Source organism: Hevea brasiliensis, chromosome 9 (genome assembly GCF_030052815.1).
Source record: "Hevea brasiliensis isolate MT/VB/25A 57/8 chromosome 9, ASM3005281v1, whole genome shotgun sequence".
NCBI lineage: Eukaryota > Viridiplantae > Streptophyta > Magnoliopsida > Malpighiales > Euphorbiaceae > Hevea > Hevea brasiliensis.
The window spans coordinates 16,639,483-16,659,465 of NC_079501.1; the positions used below are offsets into that span (position 1 = coordinate 16,639,483).

The 19,983-nt window shown below is 32.4% G+C and overlaps 2 protein-coding genes across 3 annotated transcripts; one reads left to right on the plus strand and one right to left on the minus strand.

Moving 5' to 3' along the window:
- Window positions 1-719: 719 nt before the first annotated feature.
- On the minus strand, window positions 720-9,227 carry LOC110647936 (uncharacterized). Of its 2 annotated transcripts, XM_021801988.2 has the most exons (19): window positions 9,093-9,227; window positions 8,927-9,009; window positions 8,746-8,837; window positions 8,403-8,441; window positions 8,264-8,320; window positions 7,394-7,468; window positions 6,171-6,236; window positions 5,912-5,954; window positions 5,111-5,156; window positions 3,921-4,014; window positions 3,697-3,749; window positions 3,503-3,587; window positions 3,312-3,414; window positions 3,137-3,229; window positions 2,607-2,673; window positions 2,296-2,327; window positions 2,139-2,205; window positions 1,978-2,031; window positions 870-1,011 (listed from the first exon to the last, which is right to left on the minus strand). In XM_021801988.2, the coding sequence occupies exons 2-18, from the start codon at window positions 8,985-8,987 to the stop codon at window positions 2,004-2,006; spliced, it is 1,101 nt and encodes a 366-aa protein (XP_021657680.2). In that variant the 5' UTR covers window positions 8,988-9,009; window positions 9,093-9,227; the 3' UTR covers window positions 870-1,011; window positions 1,978-2,003. The 2 variants fall into 2 exon arrangements, with proteins under 2 accessions (XP_021657679.2, XP_021657680.2); XM_021801987.2 differs by lacking the exon at window positions 2,296-2,327 and having other exon boundaries at window positions 720-1,011.
- Window positions 9,228-10,020: 793 nt separating this feature from the next.
- Window positions 10,021-18,058, plus strand: LOC110647933 (uncharacterized). The gene is made up of 7 exons (XM_021801978.2): window positions 10,021-10,777; window positions 12,201-12,343; window positions 12,678-12,949; window positions 14,851-15,005; window positions 15,339-15,601; window positions 17,158-17,220; window positions 17,355-18,058. The coding sequence occupies exons 1-7, from the start codon at window positions 10,522-10,524 to the stop codon at window positions 17,610-17,612; spliced, it is 1,410 nt and encodes a 469-aa protein (XP_021657670.2). The 5' UTR covers window positions 10,021-10,521; the 3' UTR covers window positions 17,613-18,058.
- Window positions 18,059-19,983: the final 1,925 nt, after the last annotated feature.

Consider the following 19,983-nt stretch of genomic DNA (forward strand, 5'->3'; position numbering starts at 1 on the left):
CAAATTAAAATTAATGAATAGTGATAAAACAACCATTAAAATTGAGGAACGGTTGGTAAAATTAAGCCATAAAAATTTGGCAATAATAGCTTTATTTAGAAGAATGCAATTTTAATTCGATTTGGGATTTGCCTAGAAATTAAAACTGAACCAAAATCTCAGTACGATTCCTATTCAATTTTTCATTGTTTTTGTTCCAACTTAGTATAATTCTCAATTCTTTAGTTTGGTACTATTCTAGTTCGACTCTTGAAATAATTTTATATAATTATTTCATTAAAAAGTCATACTTAAATTAGTATTTAAGTTTTGAATTAGATTATTAATACATGATATATCATATAATATATTTTTTAACTATTTCTAAATTATATAATCTTTAACTATAAGGTGTATATATAATTTAAGATTAAATATATTATATAATATAATAATATAAGTATATCATATAATATACATTAAAAAAATATAGAAAAATATAGGTATAAATTCGATTCTCGATTTGATTCCAGTTTTGTATGATTTCTATACGGTTTCAGTTCGATTCTCAACGAAGAATCAGAACTGAATCAAAATATCAAAATAACTTCAGCTCGGTTCGGGACCTCGAGAATCATGCACAACCCTAGCTTTATTGAAGCAAATCAAACATTTCCTTTACTCTTTGAGTTTGAAATCCTGATCCAACTCTTAACATTGAAATCCGAAACAAAATCCTGTACAACAATACCCTATAGCTTCAATTTGATTCAATCAGAGTCTCTTACAAGTATGTTCTGTGGGAAAAATCAACTTTGCATCCTATATCTTCAGTTCAAAACTCATAAATTGCAAATTTTCCGAAAACTCGAATGAGTCAAGATACAAAGCTTAAATTGAACCATATTTCCTGTCACTCGTTCTCCATGTTCCTTGAGCTGAGGCAGACGGTCGTTCCCAAGAGGCTTCCACTCGTGAGTAGCCACTGTTGACATCTGCTGCTTGTGTATATCCGTGCCCATCCCCACTTGCCTAGTTTTACAAATTCAATAAACAGTCATAAAGTCTGCTTACACAATGCCAGAATATAGTTCTCAATTCTAATGACAAAACCTGCTAGAGCTGTATTCCTTCACTTTACATGGTCCACTTCCACGTTAGAAGAAAACACATTTGGACGGAGCCCATAGACTTGGGACACACACGATAACACCCACACCACCACACCGCGCGCCCCCCCCCACCCCAAAATGGCATAAATAACAGTAGTGTTTCAGCAACTAGGAACAACATTATGCATTGTTTGGAACAAATTAAATCCACAAGAATTTTTATGAAAATTTTTGGCTATTCATAACTACATGTTTGGAACTTAAAAAATGCTGGTTTGAGTCTCATGATTTCAATCCTAAGGAATTTAACACACTCAATATAAAACCGATTAAATAGATGGAATTTAGACAATTTACACTAAAAAATTAATCAGCCTTAATAATCTCCCTTTTGCAACAACCCAATATCTCATTAATCTATAAATACATGGTATTTTGGGAAAACAAATATTGAATTTCATTTGTTCCAAACATAATGTTGAATTGAATTTGATTGAATTCTACGCATTAATACCAAAATACCAAACAAGAGAAATCATTAATAAATTGTCTACAATAGAATTCACAATAGATAAAATGAAAACCTTATTAATTTATGTCCAAATACATTATTAATGATATGACATCAGAAATCTATCATCCTCCAAAGGAATGAGAATAAAACATGTCACACATCTCTCCTATAATACCATCATCATGAAATTCAATGATGTTTCCTCTCAAGGCAACCATTGCTTTCACCCACAAACAATTGCCACATCAACAGTTATTAGAATTTGGCTAAATGAAACAGACCATTAACACCTCTCACATGTAGTCCATATTTACTTAGACACTTGTTAAACATTAAAGATCAAGCAAGACAACTGGGGTTATGTAAACTCACAATTTCCAAACATGCAGATAATGTTGTCATGCCTGGCAATGCATCAATCCCACGCTGCATCAGATGAAATGCCAACAGATCATCATTAACATACTTCATAGAAGTTAAAATCAGAAGCAATTGACTATCAAATGCTGCTAAACAAAAGCAAAGAAGGGTACCAGGCGTTCCACACGTGTCTTGTAGATAAACCCCGCACAACAAAACAGTGTTGATGAGACAAAGAATCTGCTCAACTCCAATTTGTTCAAATATCAAAATTCATAGTGGATAAAAAAATATCTAATAGAATTGTAACGTGCCAATAAGGACACTGACATTTTTCAATTGCTGATGGAAAAGAGTAAAGCCTGGTTAACAAAAGATTGAGTAGAAACAATGCTTTATGAGTGATGTGTGAAAAGCCAAGGACACATACATGATCTCAAACTAGTTTAACGTAGATTTCATACATATACAAACACAGTGGACAATCTGCAAGTTCAAAAATGCATATGGCATAAAGACTGCAGTACAGAGACTGACTGCCCACATCAGACATTTCTAGTACTAATACACTTTGCAAAATATATAAGCATATGCTTTTAACAGTAACTAAGATGAAAAAGAATTTGTCAAAATTGTCATACACGCAAGATATGACCCCGAAGATAGCCCATCCTCGTCTAGAGTCTTCCTCTTGATTCTCCCTGCGTTCTGCAAAATTTGAACAAGCAAGCTGGGCCTTCAGGAAAACTAGAAACTTAAGCATAAACCACCAACCAGAAAATGAAATTAAAGCAGAAAATGGTACAAGGATTTGGTAGAAATTGGTATCAAAATCTACTGGCACTCCTACTAGCCCCCAACAAATCAGAGTGTCACCTTTTCTTATCATGTGCTGAAGAAGTGACACTGCCAGTTACATTTGGGGATTTCAGCAAGTTAAAGGGCACATTTATGGAGCCATTTATATATGGCATATCGCAGACATCCAGCCAACTCAAGCAATATAGTTTAATCACAAGGCTATGTTTCTCAGCCAAAGAACTTGTTATGATTGGTTCTATTTCTTTTTTCCATCTAAAAATTCATAAAGGATTTAACTGATGATAAGATTAAGAGCTAAGTAGGATGGAAGAGAGAAAATTTTTGCTTTGTGAAAGGAATAAAAGCTTACCACACTTTTTTGTAAGAAAAAACTGAATAGGTTCATAACCCTCTATTGGGATTGTGACATTAACTTCATAAGGTGTATCACGGACCTCCAGACCTTCAGAAGTTATAAATCCAAGTTTAGAATGTTATTAATTAAAAAGGCATAAAAAACATGGCAAGAAAGGAGATAACCATACATCTCCAATTCACAATCAACATTGTTGGTGACAAAGTTGAAGGAGAATTCCCGATTGCACCCGAGCCGGACAAACTAACCCCAAGACCTTTCTCAGGAAGAACCTGAGAAGGTAGTCAATTAAACAAAGATCACATGCATTATACATATTTAAGCAAGTGCACTTGTAAATAGTAGGTTTACATAGAGTACCTTAACAAAGGGTTTTCGCACCAAAGTAGAAAGGGAAGCAATTGCAGTCATATAAAGGGTAACATGAGCTTGTTCAGTGCTGAAGCTGCAGAAGGAAACAACTAATATCATTATTGGGACAATCAAGCAATTTTAATATTCAGAAAAATCAAGCAAAATCTTGCCAAACTGATGGCAAGAACAAAAATGATTACCTAAAGTCCTGGTAAGATTTTTCATAACCTGGTTGAGTCAAGCCATTGTAAACCTACAAGTTCACAACAAATGAAGCTTCCGTAAACTCTTTATTTTTTTATCAAAACAAAATAGAAATAGGGCTGAAATTTAATTAAAATGCACCAGGGAAGGGCTGACCCCATCTCAAAATTTCCTAAAAATGTTCTTTTCTGTTTATACCAGTAAGGGCATGATTTCTTACAATTTCCCATGAACGTGGATGAAATCCAACAGTGAAGCCCTTGAATACTCGCGGACCACGTTTCTCGCACAGAACAGCAAGTTCAACAAAAACTCTGATTATAGGAAAAAGAAAAAAGAAAAAAGAAAAGCCATGGATTTAGATAAGCTAATAAACATTGTAATTATACTAATTATTTGCAATAAGTTACATGAAGAAAAAGAAAAGTTTGACACTTGTCTTAAGGGAATGCAGACATTATAGAATGAACTGATGCTTTAACTCTTACAACCATCAAGCATTTTTTGAAAATCTCTTTCCCTCTTATTTCGTTTCAACTAATTTTTGCAAAAAAGAGTGTCCCATCAATATGCAGTGATTTCAGATAACTTTTTGTACCCAGATATCTGGTATCCTAATGTAGAGCTGCTCAGAGACACTATCGAAAGATTTCAGGTCCTTGATTCAATAGCTACAAAACAAATTGGATCTCAATGATTTATTCATTTGATCAAACACTCATTGTTCCTGAAAATTTTACTAAGGCAACCAGTCAATCATTTCAAGTTCAAAAGTTTCAACTATCAAACAGTATTCTCTGTGATGAGTATACTGATTTTACTTCAACTGTGACAAACTCTTAGCATTTTTGCTCATTATTCAGCATATGGCACTTGTGACTAAGTGACATTGTTGATCCATCGAAACGTACCGAATTTGCTTATAGCTAATTGTAATCCATGTTGCCAACTAAAAGTTATCATCTAAAGATCCTTCAATACAAAATTATTGGTATCATTGTGGCAATTCAGTACGTAAGCATTTGATTTGCTTTTCCACCATGCAATGACATAACAATTTAAAATTTTCTTTATTTTAACAATCGATGATTAATTAATGGGGCATAAAACCTCCTTTATTTTTATGTTCATATGAAATTTATCAATAAACATAAATGTTAAACAATGACCAACAATACTTCCATCCTTGTAGGTTAAAAAAATAGGAAGATACAGTCCCACGAAACCTCCTTTAAAGTTTAAACATATGATTCCAGCATATAAAGTAGATATTCCATGCATCCTTAGTACATAAAGTTCAAGTCCAAATAATGGTCTCATAGATGTGACAGTCCACAGAATTAGAAACAAAAACAAAAATATATGCTATAGAGAGAGGAAAAACAAAAATATATGCTATATAGCACAGACCTGCAGTCTGAGTCATATGTGATATTGCATATGCATCCAAGTTCACCTAAGATATGACAACAAAGACAATGACACTGCTCATTGATTACTGACGAAATATTTGACTGATAGGCAATTCAAATCCATAGAAACAAGAATTGCAAAAAGGATAAAGATAGCAGAAAGAACTGCAAAAGTAATGCAAGCCAAAATAGGGTGACCCATTGCATTAAGCATCCTGCACTTGTAGGCTCTGGGTAGGGTTGATGTATGCAGTCTTATCCCAGAAGAAAAAGTATGGCAAGCTGGAGCTACAATCCCATTACGTGTTTAAGCTTAACATCCAGCCATTTCAAAGCTCAGGCTCAGTCAGCCTTGTGACAGTTCAAAGCAGCCAAGGGAACTCGGAAATCATAAGACAGCAGTAGAGGGTAAATATAGTTTTTATCATTCTCCCTTTCCATACATGCACCAGCAATCAAAATAATTAAATCCAATAGTTCTAACCATCCATTTTAATGCTTTATGGATTTACAAATGAGTCTTAAGTGTGCATCAATTTCACTAAACAATCATTTACTATAATATTGACTTGCTATTCAATGTTTCTTTTTCCCCACTGAATATACAAGTTTTGTAATTGTTATATTATAGTCACTCAAATTGACTAATCAATTCTGGTTTCATGAAACCACGGAGAGGGTACAAAACATTGACCAAACTTAAATAGTTTAACAACTACTAAAAAAAATAATAGGTATATAAATTCTTTTTGTATGAAGAAACTGGGAGTTAAAATTCATAAATAAAGTATTCACAAACCTTTGCATCGTCTATTTAAACAATTTCCACATATGATATTCACCTGCAATTGCAGGAAAGAAATATTTATAAAACTCATAAAGATTCATGAGGACAATTGATGTATAGAACCTGACGTCAAATAGCTGTAGAGATGTGTAAACTTCTTTAAAAAGTGATATCTTTTTCCTTCTTCCCTTATGTATTTATTTTTGTCCGTGCGGACAGAGGAAGATTGGGTTTGTCACTAAAAAGGCTTGGTTTCAAAATTACAACCAACCTGAGCTGTTCGTCCCAGTTTGTCATAACTACGCTCACAATTGGCCAGGTCACCATTGTAAAACCGCTGGAAAAGTGAAAAATAGAGAAATTTAGATCATTCAGGTAATCATATTTTAAAATTCTCTTCATCAAGATTAGTGTGATTTGTGATGGCATTCATGTTCAGAAAAAGGAGCCTAGAAAATTCCAAAATTACATTTAGCATGGCAACCATTCAAAACAGTTTGATTTCCTAAGGTCACATCAATCAGCAAAAAGGAAATTTCTCAAAATCACGAATCGGAGAATATGATGGCACAATGAGAAGAAATGTGGGAGATCATAAAGAGAAGGGAATCTGAAAGAAAGTTTGAATATAATAGCATCTATGATATTTTGAAAATAAAATAATGAAAGAAGAGATAATGACAATATTAACCGTTTGAAAAAGACCTCAATTTTAGTTTTGTTTAGTTAACTGTGTGAATTTTCAAAATTTTTACGATCAGATGCTTTTGGAGAATTCTAGTGACTGAAATTGCCAATATGGATGATATCAAATAAAAAAATAGTAACATAATCACCAAAATCTTCTTTCTTTACTAATAGACATTAAAGGCTATTGAATTCAAGTATGATTTGCTTGAGATTAGCATTAATATATTAAGAAGAGCAATGAAACTAGCTTGCCAACCAATGTATCCTGCCAACAAAACCAAAAGTGTAACAATAAAATAAATTTCATTGCTCTTTTCCTAATTAATTTGGTAATGTACCAAACACACACATGTACAAGCACATGAAGCAAAAGATATTATTGATATATAGCCTCATTGGGAATAACATGGCAGATAATTTTATTTTATTTATTCAAGTAAGTCTTTGCCAGAAATTTTGGTCATTGGAATTCTACAAAATTCATGCATGGTTAGGATCATTATCCCTAGCAAGAATAGTTATAGATATCATTCTTCCTTATTGCAACTGGAGCATTACCATCACAATTGCAAGATTCTAAGCAGTCATTTTGGAGGCCAAAAAAGATGGAGATCACTCTTTGCAAGTGCTTGCTCAAAGCATGGACTGGCATGACACACTTGTATCGCATTTTTGTTATCTTTATGTAAGGATTCAAAATCCTTAGACTCTAACAAATTCTTCTGACTCAGTAAATACTTGAAAATCCCGTATACTATGGTTTTTGAGTTGCAACATAATGTTCATAGACAAAATAATGCTTACTTGAACAAAATCAACATGTCCTGAACCAGAAGCAAAGTAGTTGAACTTATCAAATCGGCCAAAATTCACATATCCCTGCACAATTATAAGAAGTTCAGAAAATGAATTATGACTATATCACAGAAAATAAATATGATGTACATGGTGTTATGATATTGCTAAAGCTTATAGAGCTTTAGAGTTGTGCCAAAGTGGTCCTGGATTAACCATCAATTTATTATGGTCCCGGAAATTTAGGACAAAAGAACGCTTCCAAAACAATGGCAACCATTAATGACTGAATGATCTGCAGTGAGAACACTTATTTTTTGGTAATTTTTGCAAGTCAAAATCCTAACTGTCTGAGAAAAAAATAAAAAACTAGTCTTATTTGTCAGTCAACAAAAATTTTCTCATTTGGTAAAGAATATCTATATTTGTTTTTAAAGTCTAATTTCACATAATTAGTAAAGAATATTACCTTGAATACGTGCCATTCACGCCAGAGAATGGCAATCCAATTAATTGCTAGAGTTATGATTTTCTTAAGTTTCATGATAAACTGTATTTCCACTTACAGCCATGAAACACCATCAAAGTAAAAGATGTTAACAATAACAAGCGTAGATACAAAATTTTCGTCAATACCATGTCTAAGTTGCATGAGTGGTTAAGTTTTGCAAATTGTGTTAATAATTTGACTAAATATATTGATTAAATAAGAAAGCCTTAATGTAATTATTTCCTACTCATCTTCTAATTACTAGGGAATCAATTATTTTCTGCACCAACATTTTCATAAATAAAAGATGAACCCTTGAAAGAAAACATGAAAGTAGGAGAAAAGGAGCACAATGGTAAAGTACTTGAGAATATGGTTTTATGGACTACCGTTTGTGATCTTTTCTCAACGTCTTTGCAAAATCGAACAGCTAAGTCAGTATTTCCCTGCACCACGACCAGCTCATAATATAATACCCTCTAGAATCTGGATAAAGATTCATAAATAGCACAGTCAAAAGTAGATTACCTTTCCTTCATACTCAAATTCGTGCCCAATCCAGCTGCTCTAAATAACATATTAAGAGAAAAGCATTTTCAACAAAAATCCCATTTCAGCTCCAAAACACATAAATCAATAGAAAGTAAAAAGTAAAAGCCATAATTCAAATAACCAAGAGGGTATGGCTGACAAGTCTAAAAGACCTAAAACAGGACATCCCATTTGCGAATTATCGACCCTCTCCACCATGCAATCTTTGCAGAATTAGACGTCCTTACGTTTCACTTGAATGTGAAAATATGCTAATGACTAAAAATGCATACTTTGAAAATCAATGCATAATCTTAGAACCCTTATCAATTTAGGATACAAAGTCTACAAGGCGACTAGAATTATCAAGAACATAGCAGCTGGAACTCGGTACAGCAACTGAGGCAATCCTAGGTGCCTGTGTAATAATAGCTAGGAAACAAATGATTAAAACCATTAGACAAGAAAAGGAAATATGTAAAAAAGAAAATTAGCAAAAGGGTCATCTAAAGGTGACTTACCTGATACTAATATGAATAAGCAGTGTAAAGAATGCACAGAACCGAATCGGAGAGTCTGCATTGCTTCAAAATTCAAGCATGTCCTGCGCAACAAATGCAACAATCTTGGGCAAAAATTTAAAGAAAGAATGGCGAAGAATTATCCTAATATAGAGAGAAATAATACCTGACGAGATTGTTGGAAAGAAATGTTTCCTGACGCAGCGAAGGAGGCGACTTCTCCTTTGATGGGAAGGGACTTTCTCAATGACGAATCTACCCAGGGAGCCAAGACTTGAAAACCACGTCAGCCTTAAGGAAACGACCCGTAGTTTGAGAATCGAGTAATTTATTAAAAATTAATGGCAAAAAATCCAAAGGACGGTCACGGTACGTTGCCTACTAATAAACGACCCATCGTTTCTTGCATGGATTTTTGTTTTTGTCTTTCATAATTCTTTCGTGGCGGATGAAACACCATTTAAACACTCTTTTCTTGGAAGATTGTAAAAAGCTTTTTCTTTTTCTTTTTTTTTAAATAAAAAATAATTTCTTCTTTAACTTTAAAAAGTGAATCTCATATGTAATTTGAGAGAGGTGCATAAATACGAAGTTGATCTAATAATTTCTTTAACGTAAAAGATATTTAATTTTTCTAAGATAACAAATATATATATTAAAATTTATTTAATATATTTTATTTTTAAAAATTTAAATTTTACCTTTATTTAAAATATTTTTCATTAAATTATTATTAAAATTATATTTTTATATTAAATAAATATTTTAATTTTAAAAGTTTAGATCAAGGAGGCCCTCCATTTAGATTAGAGCTTATTATTAAGCGATTGTAACTCATTAAGAGAATAAGATTTAAATTCTTAATTTAACGAGAATACTAAATAAATTTTAATAGAGGTATATATGTGTGCATTCATTAAAAAATAAAAGTTATTTGTATTAAAAAAATTAAAATTTAATTATATCTGAAAAAAAGAAATTCAAGAAAATTTTCTTTTAATTTAAAATTAATTATTTTTAATTTATTACGTGTGAAATGTGACGTTTAAATATGAATTATATTAAAAAACGAATTTCGTTAAGTGAGATCGGGTGCTCGAAGCCTCTGTTGTCATTTGCAACAACTTTATTAGCAAAACCGAGACTAGCATGACGGATCCGCCGCCTTGAACTGAACGGGCTGTGGCTAAGCCCACTGCTTTCAAAACAAAAATTGAAAATCTGCTAAAAAAAGTAGTAGAGTAGGAGTAGTAAATGAATGCAAGTAAAGTGAGGAGTCGGTGTGAAAATGGATGAATGAATGCTGCAAAGAAAAGAAATGGAGAAAGCTAAAGTTGCTGAACTCTTATTCTCAGACGCCAAGGCAAACAGGAAAGGAAAAGCAAAGCAAAGCCAAGAAGCCCAAATCTACACTCGCAAGGTGAATTTACCAAATTCTAAAACAAACCCTTAAAATCTCCTTACATGTGTCCTCTTCAAGTAGCCAAATGTTCACAAATCCCACCTCTTCCTTACTCCTCCATCCCCTAAAATGCCGGAACTGCTGAATCCATACCTTTCAACCACAACTCCAACAACACCAAGAACATCAAGGAATGGCCAAACACCCCGTCGGGTGCCTCCCTTTGCAGAAGCGATGTCTCTTTGCTCTCCTTCTCATGCTCTCCATCTCCACCGTCATCGCTTTCCTCATCAAAGCCGCTTTCGATTCCTGCGATCGCCGCTTCGAACTTGTTCAGAAACCTACTCGCTCCTCCGTCACTGCTTCGCCTATCAAGCTGCCTCCTAATCCTCTCACTTTCATGAAGTCCAAGCACGTTCTCTTGGTCTCGCATGAGCTCTCTCTGTCTGGTATTCTTTTTTATGCTTTTTTAATTCTTAATTTTTATCATTTGGCATTCGAGCTTTCCAATTTTAATTCAGTACTTTAAATGGGGAATTGAATGCATTTTCATGTTTGGTTCTGTTAAATAATGAAAATTTGAGATTGAAATCTTGTGCTGATTTGTGGATGAATTAATTCTTAAAGCCGGTATCTTATAGTAAGTGGTTTAAGCTATGCAATCATTCATTGTTATATCTGGTTTGGTGCAAGGAAGACTTGAAAAGCAAGTTGCTTTGTTGCTGTATAACATTTGTTTATCTCCTTATTTTTGGTGTAATTTTGGAATGAAAATGATTACAATTCATAGTATTCCAATTAATTTTACTCCCATTGATGCAAAACAGTGGAAATCTTGAAAATTAGAAAAATGCTTCTGTGCATTGCCATATCTTTCCATTTTGTGGACTTTGATTCTTGTAATGGACGCATTTTTAATACATGGATTAAGGCCACCTTTCTTAAAGGAAAGCAAGTCATACACCTAATTCGCTAAAAGGAAACTTTCAGTATTGCACATATTTGTTATAAGGATGATAATGAGTTGGCTGAATTGCTCATCAATTTGAAGCTGTTGTTTCTGAATACTGAATATTTGGTGATTATGTGTTTGATATGTACCATTATTTATCTATTTCTGCTGGAATTAGCTTATCAGTTTTCGTATAGCATTTCGAAGTATGCACTTTTTAATTTTTCCAGTTGGATGCGCTATTGACACTGCCATGTTCCAAAAATTATTAATAGTGTGGCATGCGACGTTTTAACAATACTGTATCCTTTTCGTGACAAGTGTATTGAGTGAATAATCTGACAAGAATTAATACAAATTTTGTATGGCAAAAAATAAAAAATAACACTTGTATACCAAAACTGTTTGGTGTCCGTAATTTGTGATGGTGATTACAATTGAGAAAATATCTTGAGGTTTTCCTATCTCTAATAATGAAAATTACAGTTTAGCCTTAGAAGTAATTTTTGGTAAAATATATACAGCTCAAACTATATTGTGTTTTGCTAGAGGAGCATTTCTGGAAATTGGTCCTTATGGCACTTGTGTCTATCAAGCTGCTATTCACTTGCTTCCATGAATTTGGTATTTACAATGTAATTAAAGTTTGTTGAAGTCTGTAAAGGTCAACATGTGAAACTCTTCTATCCAAAGATTAGACTTGAGGTAGCAAGCAAGTATTTATGTATCTTTCAGTTTCTCCATTACAGACTCTCTCTCTCTTTGATTCCTCCCCTCTCCCCCCACCCCCCAAAAAAAAAAAAAAAAAAAGAAAAGGGAAAGAAAAAACCCCATAAATTCCCCTTCCTCATAGTTGTTTCATACTAATCGTTTTTAAAGCTTTCCATGATGTTTTGCTAAATTTCTATGTATTTTTTCAGGTGGACCATTGTTATTAATGGAATTAGCTTTTCTACTAAGAGGTGTTGGTGCCAAAGTTTTTTGGGTTACCATCCAGAAACGTTCAGAAACTGATGAGGTGATATACAATTTAGAGCAAAAGATGCTAGTCCGAGGAGTACAGGTATTTTTATTTTAATTCATCGGAAATTTCAGTCTGTGTGCATGTTTATCAGAGAAGTTGTGCTTTTAACTCTAGCACAAGATTTCATATATAATTTTGCATGTTATCTATTCTAAAATATCTCAATTGAAAGTTCTTTCTGTTTCAGCTATGCTAATTATTTTGGCAAATGTTCATGTAGCTATCTTTATTGAGTTTACATATTATATGATATTAATCTGGCCTGCTTGTCTTTACTCTTCTGCTTATGTTGCCCACTGTCAATGAAAGTTTGTAAAAAAGGTTCTGTAACTTTTCTGAAAGCTTTTGATTAAGCTGCAATACACATATGTAGGTATTGTCTGCAAAAGGCCAAGAAGCTATAGATACTGCTCTTAAAGCTGATATGGTTGTTTTGAATACTGCTGTTGCTGGGAAATGGCTGGATGCTGCTCTGAAGGAAAACGTTCCTCGTGTTCTCTCAAAAGTGTTATGGTGGATTCATGAAATGCGAGGGCATTATTTTAAATTGGACTATGTCAAGCACCTGCCTTTGGTTGCTGGTGCTATGATTGATTCACATGTGACAGCAGAATACTGGAAAAATAGGACTCAAGAACGTTTGAGGTAGATTTTTTTTATCTGCATTTATGAATCTTTTGTGTACTTATTATCACTTCTATAGTTTTATTCTTATTTGGCATATGATTTTCAGATGTTCTCTTCTGTATGGTTTAAAAATTTATTTCCTTGATATGCTTCTTTACAATTTAAGGTTTAATTATTCAAGGCACATGCATAGCAATGAGAATCAATATTCAATGCTGCTATAAATACCTTTCGTATGCCTTTAGTTTAGGAACTTCCATTCGGGCTGCAATATGTGGTGTGAGTGATGTTGAGATGATGAAATGAAAGTATACCTGTGTTTATTGTCTTAAAAAGATTGTTACTCCTTGCGTAAAAATTAAAAAAAAGAAAAAGCCTTTACTCTTGATTGCTTGAGTTATCAAGCCTAAGAATGAGCTCAACTAAATTGCCTGTTTTGTACAACAAAATATATGGTTGTATTTATGACCATTTTGATTTATTGTTTCTTAAAAACCAGAAAACTTTATGTTTCTGTGGGTTTTTTTTTTTGGGACAAAGGGTGTCCAAAACAGGTCCAGTTTCCATTAATTCAGAATCGTAAGAGGCACCATTAGCTTAATCAATATTAATCAAAGTAGAAATACAAACATTATCACCTTGATCTACTTCCATCAGATTAGCAAATACATGTCCAATCATTGATTTGATTTAAAAAATAATAATAATAAAATAAGGAAGTACACCATCGTCATGAAGATTGTGGCTAAAAAGCAGCCACCAAAGAAGTTTACTTCCATCAAGAGAACCAGCATACACATGCAACCACCAATTTTTTTAAGAAAACTTTTTTGGAGACACTGCAATGAAGAAAGCCTTCATTTGCGGTGAGCTCAAAAAGCAGCCATCAAGCTTTAAGGTTAGAGTCCCGATGAGCGATTGCCGAACATGTGTTTATTGCTCTTGGTTGTGCATCTTACCTTCCGATTGGCATTGATAATGAGAAAGAAGAGGAGGAAGGAAGAAGGGAAAGAAGCGCAGGGCGAGGGGCGGTGGGGGGGGGGGGGGGGGGTGTGTGTTGCTTGTGGGGGGTTGGTGCAGCGGAGATTGGCTTGAGAGAGTGAGAGTTAAAACTCTTTCAATCATCAATATGAAACTGAAGCCTCTCAGAACAAGTCTGGTGAGCATAGAATAGATTATTAATTATGTGTGTCTGCTTGTGCTTTGTGTTTGGGTTGCTGAGGGAGATTGAAAGAGGAGGATTTAATGAGGAGAGTGATATAATTTGCAGTTGCCATCTAATGCAATTGCTGTGGTGAAGAAAAAAGTGATAGATTTCTCTTGGATAGTAGTATAATTATGTTGCGTCCACTTGGTAATTTTAGTGAACTTATTTGTTGATAAGGAGGGAAAAATTTGCAATTTTTTTTTTACACTCGAACATTATTCTTTTGAACGCCGAGATTGGTTGTTTGTAGTATCAATGAAAAGGAATTGAGTTAGAATAAACGGAATAATAGGTTTTAATTGTCAGCTGAGTAATGTAACATTGCTTTGCTTTGATCTTTCTATTATTCTTGGCCCTTATGTTAGTCATAAGGGAAGAGGTTATCTTTTTTCCTATTTTTTGGTGTTCTATCTGCATTTTAGTTCTCAAGAAATGCTCTTTAGTTAAAGTTTGATGATTTTCTTTTCCCTCTTGCTCAATGAAGAGACCCTTGACTTCCATTAATAGGTTTTCCTAGGTCATTTCTTGCTGGTTTGGTCCCTTAATGTATGCTGGTTTGGACAATTACAAAGGTTGGACAATTTGTAATGCATTTCTTTATTTTCCAATTTGGGTCGCAATTTAAATGTACTAAAAAACTTTTTACTTATTTCTATAACTTCGTGTAACAGATTTCTTTTCGTTTCTGGTAATTTTTATCTTTTTTCTGCAGGATTAAAATGCCTGAGACCTATGTTGTTCACCTTGGAAATAGCAAAGAACTTATGGAGGTTGCTGAAGATGGTGTGGCAAAAAGGGTTTTGCGTGAACATATTCGGGAGTCTCTTGGAGTACGAGATGAAGATTTACTCTTTGCCATAATTAACAGTATGGCTTTCATGTTAATGAGACCATATGTTTTCCTTTCAACTCAATGTCTGCTTTCCTTTTGACGAAGTTACTTATGTAATTAAAATGAATAATCCAATTGTGTCTACTCAAGTGATAGAAGATGATAAAAGATGTTGTCCTGTATGTTTTTTACTTCATAAACTTGAAATTTTTTAATTATTATATCCTCTGGTATCATAGCTACCTTTTCTTTTTTGTTACATTGGGAAGTAAATATATATATATATATATATATATATATATATAGATAAACACTACCCAGTCTTCCCCTATGTATTTCTTAACTACTGGAGGACCATATGATTGCAGGTGTTTCACGTGGAAAAGGCCAGGATCTATTTTTGCGTTCCTTCTATGAGAGCTTGGAGTTGATCCAAGTGAAGAAGCTGAAGGTGCCATCGATGCATGCAGTAATTGTGGGCAGTGACATGACTGCTCAGACCAAGTTTGAGGCAGAATTACGGAATTATGTGATGCAAAAAAAGATTCAAGATCGTGTTCACTTTGTAAACAAAACTGTTACTATAGCTCCCTATCTAGCAGCTGTTGATGTTCTTGTTCAGAATTCTCAGGTAGTTTCTTGGTGCTTGAAGCATTCCTTTTCTAATATTTGTATTTTATATTGAACATCCAATCATAGTAACTAGAGGCACAAGTTGCGTGCGCTTGTTTGAGAGAGGGGAGGCTCAAAACAAATAAAATAAGAAAATTATTCATATGTAAGACAACTACCCATGTTAATAACACAGAAACTTTAGAATTATAGTAGCATTGCTTTTGAAATCCAAGAGTTCACATAAATTCACTATAGAAACACATGTAAAAAAAATAAAAGAAAAAAATGTGAGTCATAATACTATTCATATACATGCTGTTCTAATTTCTTAGTTATCTTTCTTTTCTTATTTTTTTTCCCCAATTATAGAATTTAAATAAATTTTTTCTCTAATTTCAGAATTAAAAGTAACTTTTTTTTCCCTATTTGCAATTCTTTCTGTCTAACAAACAAATTAACTAGTGTGCATTCATGTGACCTAAGATATTAATCAACAACCAAAGCATCTATAACAAAAGTCAAGGTGAATAAAAGAAAAAAGGGTGAAAAAGGATCATGAAAACGTGGTCCAAATATTTTTTTCCTTTAAAAAAAAAGAAGGGGACTGAGAATAGTAGAGGGGCGGGGGCTGGAATAGAAGTGAAAAAAAGGGGTAGAAATGGGCAGGAATAACAATAGTAAAGAATGGAAGAACGTTAAAAAAAAAAAAAAATTGTTGAGATGCACCTTTTATGTACCATTCACCCCGTCTTTAGTGGGTTGAGGCACAAGGCTCGGGCCTTTTGTGCATTGCACCATACACCTTTTATAACTAAGCATCCAATATAGTCATTTAATTATTTTCTGTGCTTCTGTTTCTTTATTTGTGCCCGTCTTTTGCCCTGAATGTGCGTTCTTCATTTCTTATGCTCCTTCTATTGTTTGTAGTTTTCCATTTTTGATTGTTGGGCATCTGAGATGTTCCTCTTTCAATCTTGCAAAGAATAAACCTAGCCCTCTTCCCCAAATTCTTGGATGCTTGAAAACAGGGTTGAATATATTTAGCCATAAATTATCTTAGGAAATGTTTTGATGTAGTTAATCCATCTTATAGAATGTGAAAGTTCCATTTTGCTAAAGCTGAAGCAGTCCCATGTGAGTCATTCCGGTTGACAGCGAGGTTCATGGCCAAGAAAAAAGCTTTTCAGAAAAATAAAAAATCATTGTAGATGATTATGAAAAAAAACAGTTTGAAAAAATTTCGTTTTATTATTTTGGTGTTTTTATGACTAAAATATATCAAATTTAATTTTAAAATCAATTTTTAATACTTTCTAACTAATATATTTAAAAAATTGTTTTTCTCATTAATAGTTCCAACAATAATATATAAAGCCTTTAAATGTTTTCTTCACTCTAGCTTGTTTTATATAGATATTCAAAGTATCATCTTAGGCATAAGATTTTCTTGGTTTGTTTTGTTCTTTGAATTGCTTTTAGCATTTTATTTAAAATTACATGTGCTCTTCTAAGAATTTATTTGAACTGAAGATTTTTCATGAATATTTTGTAACTCTGTGTTTATTCATGTAGGCAAGGGGAGAATGCTTTGGGAGAATAACCATAGAAGCCATGGCGTTTCAGTTGCCTGTGTTGGTTAGGCTTTTGAAGTGATCCTTTGATTTCTTACTATAAATATACACGGGTTTTTATGTTATTGTGTTTTCTGTACCCTACAGCTGGATTTTGATGTCAACTGCAACTGCTGATTGTGGAAACTTTCTTTTCAGGGAACAGCAGCAGGTGGCACCTCAGAGATTGTTGTGAATGCGACTACAGGTTTATTGCACCCTGTTGGAAAAGATGGGATAACCCCCCTTGCAAAGAACATAGTCAAACTTGCCACTCATGTTGAGAGGAGGCTTACAATGGGGAAGAGAGGATATGAGAGGGTCAAAGAAATGTTTTTGGAACATCAAATGGCACACAGAATTGCCGCAGTGCTGAAGGAAGTGCTGCATAAATCTAAAGGCCATCCACATCCATGACATTTTGAACATCACCTTTTTACCTCTCAATGCAGGACATGGTTGTCTACCAAGCGCAAGCAGCATTGCAAGGCTACTCCGTCCAAAAATCAACAACCTAAAGAGGTGAGCAACTAATAGTCTCCAATGATAGAAATCTGTAATTGTGGCTAAAGTCTTTTCTCTGTTGTCCTTTACCCCGTCTTTAGAAAGAGCTGTAAATTATGTACATACTTGGATGAGTCATCTTCGACACCTGTTTATATAGTTGGAGCTATCGGTGAAGGTATGGGAAGATATTGCAACATACGGTGAATATGATTGGAAAGTTGTTCGATCTTAGTCTTGACATCCTGTGACTATGCTTGCTAGATCATTAGGTTCATGAATCATAAAACAGTATATTCTTGTTATCAGGAGCAAATATCTGTGATCTAATGCGTTGAAGATAGATTTCAGCGAGGTAACCCTAGGGATAAGAGTGATTTAGCTTTCTAATTTACCATTTTATTTTGAAAATTAGATTCTTCAATGTGTGTGTGTGTGGAAGCTTAATTATTAATATGACAAGCTCTTATATCGTTGGAGCACTGTAATTATAAATCTGGGTGTCGACAACGATAGCCATTCGTTTCTATATAAAATTAATGAAGTATTTGGTTTACCTATTGGGTGCAGTCGATAATTGATAGACACTCAAATAGGTGTAAGTTAAAAAAAAATAAAACTAATAGCTTATGAGTAATTAATATAGTACCAATCAGTTACAGTTTGTATCAGCTTTATTTTTAGGACTGTTTTTCAACTGATAACTAATTTGATTTTATTTTTTATTTTAATCATATTATTTTTTTTATTTAACTTAAAAATTAATATTATTAATACTTTTATATTTTTCATTTATAATTTTAACATTTTAATTAATATTTTTTAACTTTGTTAAAATATTTTTTATTAATAATATAAAATATAAAATATTTATTTATATCTAAAAAATTAAAATTAATTATAAGTTTTTTCTTTATCAATAATAATAATTACTTTATTATTTTATCTATATTTTTAAAGTTATTTAATTATTTTTTAAAAAATTTAATTATTTTTTTATTTTAATAATAAAATAAATGATAAAATATAATAAATTAATAATTATATATTTATTTTAATAATATAATAAATAATATAATATATTAATTTAATAATTATCTATTTAATTTAATAATAAAATAAATAACATAATATAATAAATTTATAATTTTATATTTATTTCAATAATAAAATAAATTATATAATATATATATATATATATTCTTATTAGCCATTTCACATATCAATAGCAATAGTTAAATATGATTTTATCAAACACTTAACATCGATTATCATATTAAATCAAACAGATCTAATACTCGCTTGGTGTACTGGTGTGAATATTGAGTAGAATTTGTATATATTATACACTCTCAACATTTAATACCACAATATCAAACTGATCATTAATTTGTGAGAAAAACTAATTTCAAACATTTATTTTATATTTTATAGGAGAAATAATGCTAATTAATGACTTTCTTTTAACCTAATTAATTATATTAACTCGACTGTTTTCTTGAGAATGCTTACATGCTTAGTTGGACACAAAACTATTCTTATAATTATTAATCGATGTGGTACTTTTGCTTTATTTAATTTGAAAATTAATTAATTGCTTCTATATTCATAAAATTTATTAATCAAGGCTCATACTTCAATCTTTTACTATGAAACTAAATATTTAATTCCAGTTTAATTCTTTAAATTTAGAATTGAAGCGTATTTTTTTTTAAAATCATCCTATAATTATATTATTATTATTATTATTATTATTATTATTATACTCATGAGAACACAGTAAAGATTAAAATGCCTAACCTTGAAACGTGGACATATTACATAATAGCAATTCCGAACATTAAAAATAGTTGTGAAGAATTATATAATAAAGGCTAATTAGAGCATAACATTATTTACCATAAAATAAACACTCATTCTGAAAAGTAGCATAGCGTCAATAAATGAATTTTTATGGGTCTCTTAGTATCAAGGCTCTAGAAATAATCTTTTAGCAATAGTCAATTCAGTCTTAAATAAGCTCAATGTTCACACCTAATCGACTGTTCAACTCTTCATTCATTTACCTTCACCTTTCAGTGATATGGCATTAGAGTGTGTTAGCTTAGCTTTATTCAGTTTAGTTTCCTAGTGTTGCTACTTGTTAATGCATTCAAGTTCAGATCTTAGAGATTTTCAAGTTTAAAGCGTCAACTAAATACCTGATTATCACTTAGGAGTATAAAGAGTTTCACATTTGATTAGTTTTAATTTTTTTAGTAATAATTAATTCAAATTTAAATAA

What these genes read in the sequence shown, in the direction of transcription:
- LOC110647933 (XM_021801978.2), top strand. Translation starts at nt 10,522, where the DNA reads ATGGCCAAACACCCCGTCGGGTGCCTCCCTTTGCAGAAGCGATGTCTC. An exon ending in TGCTAGTCCGAGGAGTACAG is followed by an intron (nt 12,344 to 12,677) that starts GTATTTTTATTT and finishes ACACATATGTAG; the next exon opens with GTATTGTCTGCAAAAGGCCA. An exon ending in TTCTTGTTCAGAATTCTCAG is followed by an intron (nt 15,602 to 17,157) that starts GTAGTTTCTTGG and finishes TTATTCATGTAG; the next exon opens with GCAAGGGGAGAATGCTTTGG.
- LOC110647936 (XM_021801987.2), bottom strand. Translation starts at nt 8,987, where the DNA reads ATGCAGACTCTCCGATTCGGTTCTGTGCATTCTTTACACTGCTTATTC. An exon ending in AAATCTTACCAGGACTTTAG is followed by an intron (nt 3,588 to 3,696) that starts GTAATCATTTTT and finishes TTCCTTCTGCAG; the next exon opens with CTTCAGCACTGAACAAGCTC. An exon ending in TATCTGCATGTTTGGAAATT is followed by an intron (nt 1,012 to 1,977) that starts GTGAGTTTACAT and finishes TTGTAAAACTAG; the next exon opens with GCAAGTGGGGATGGGCACGG.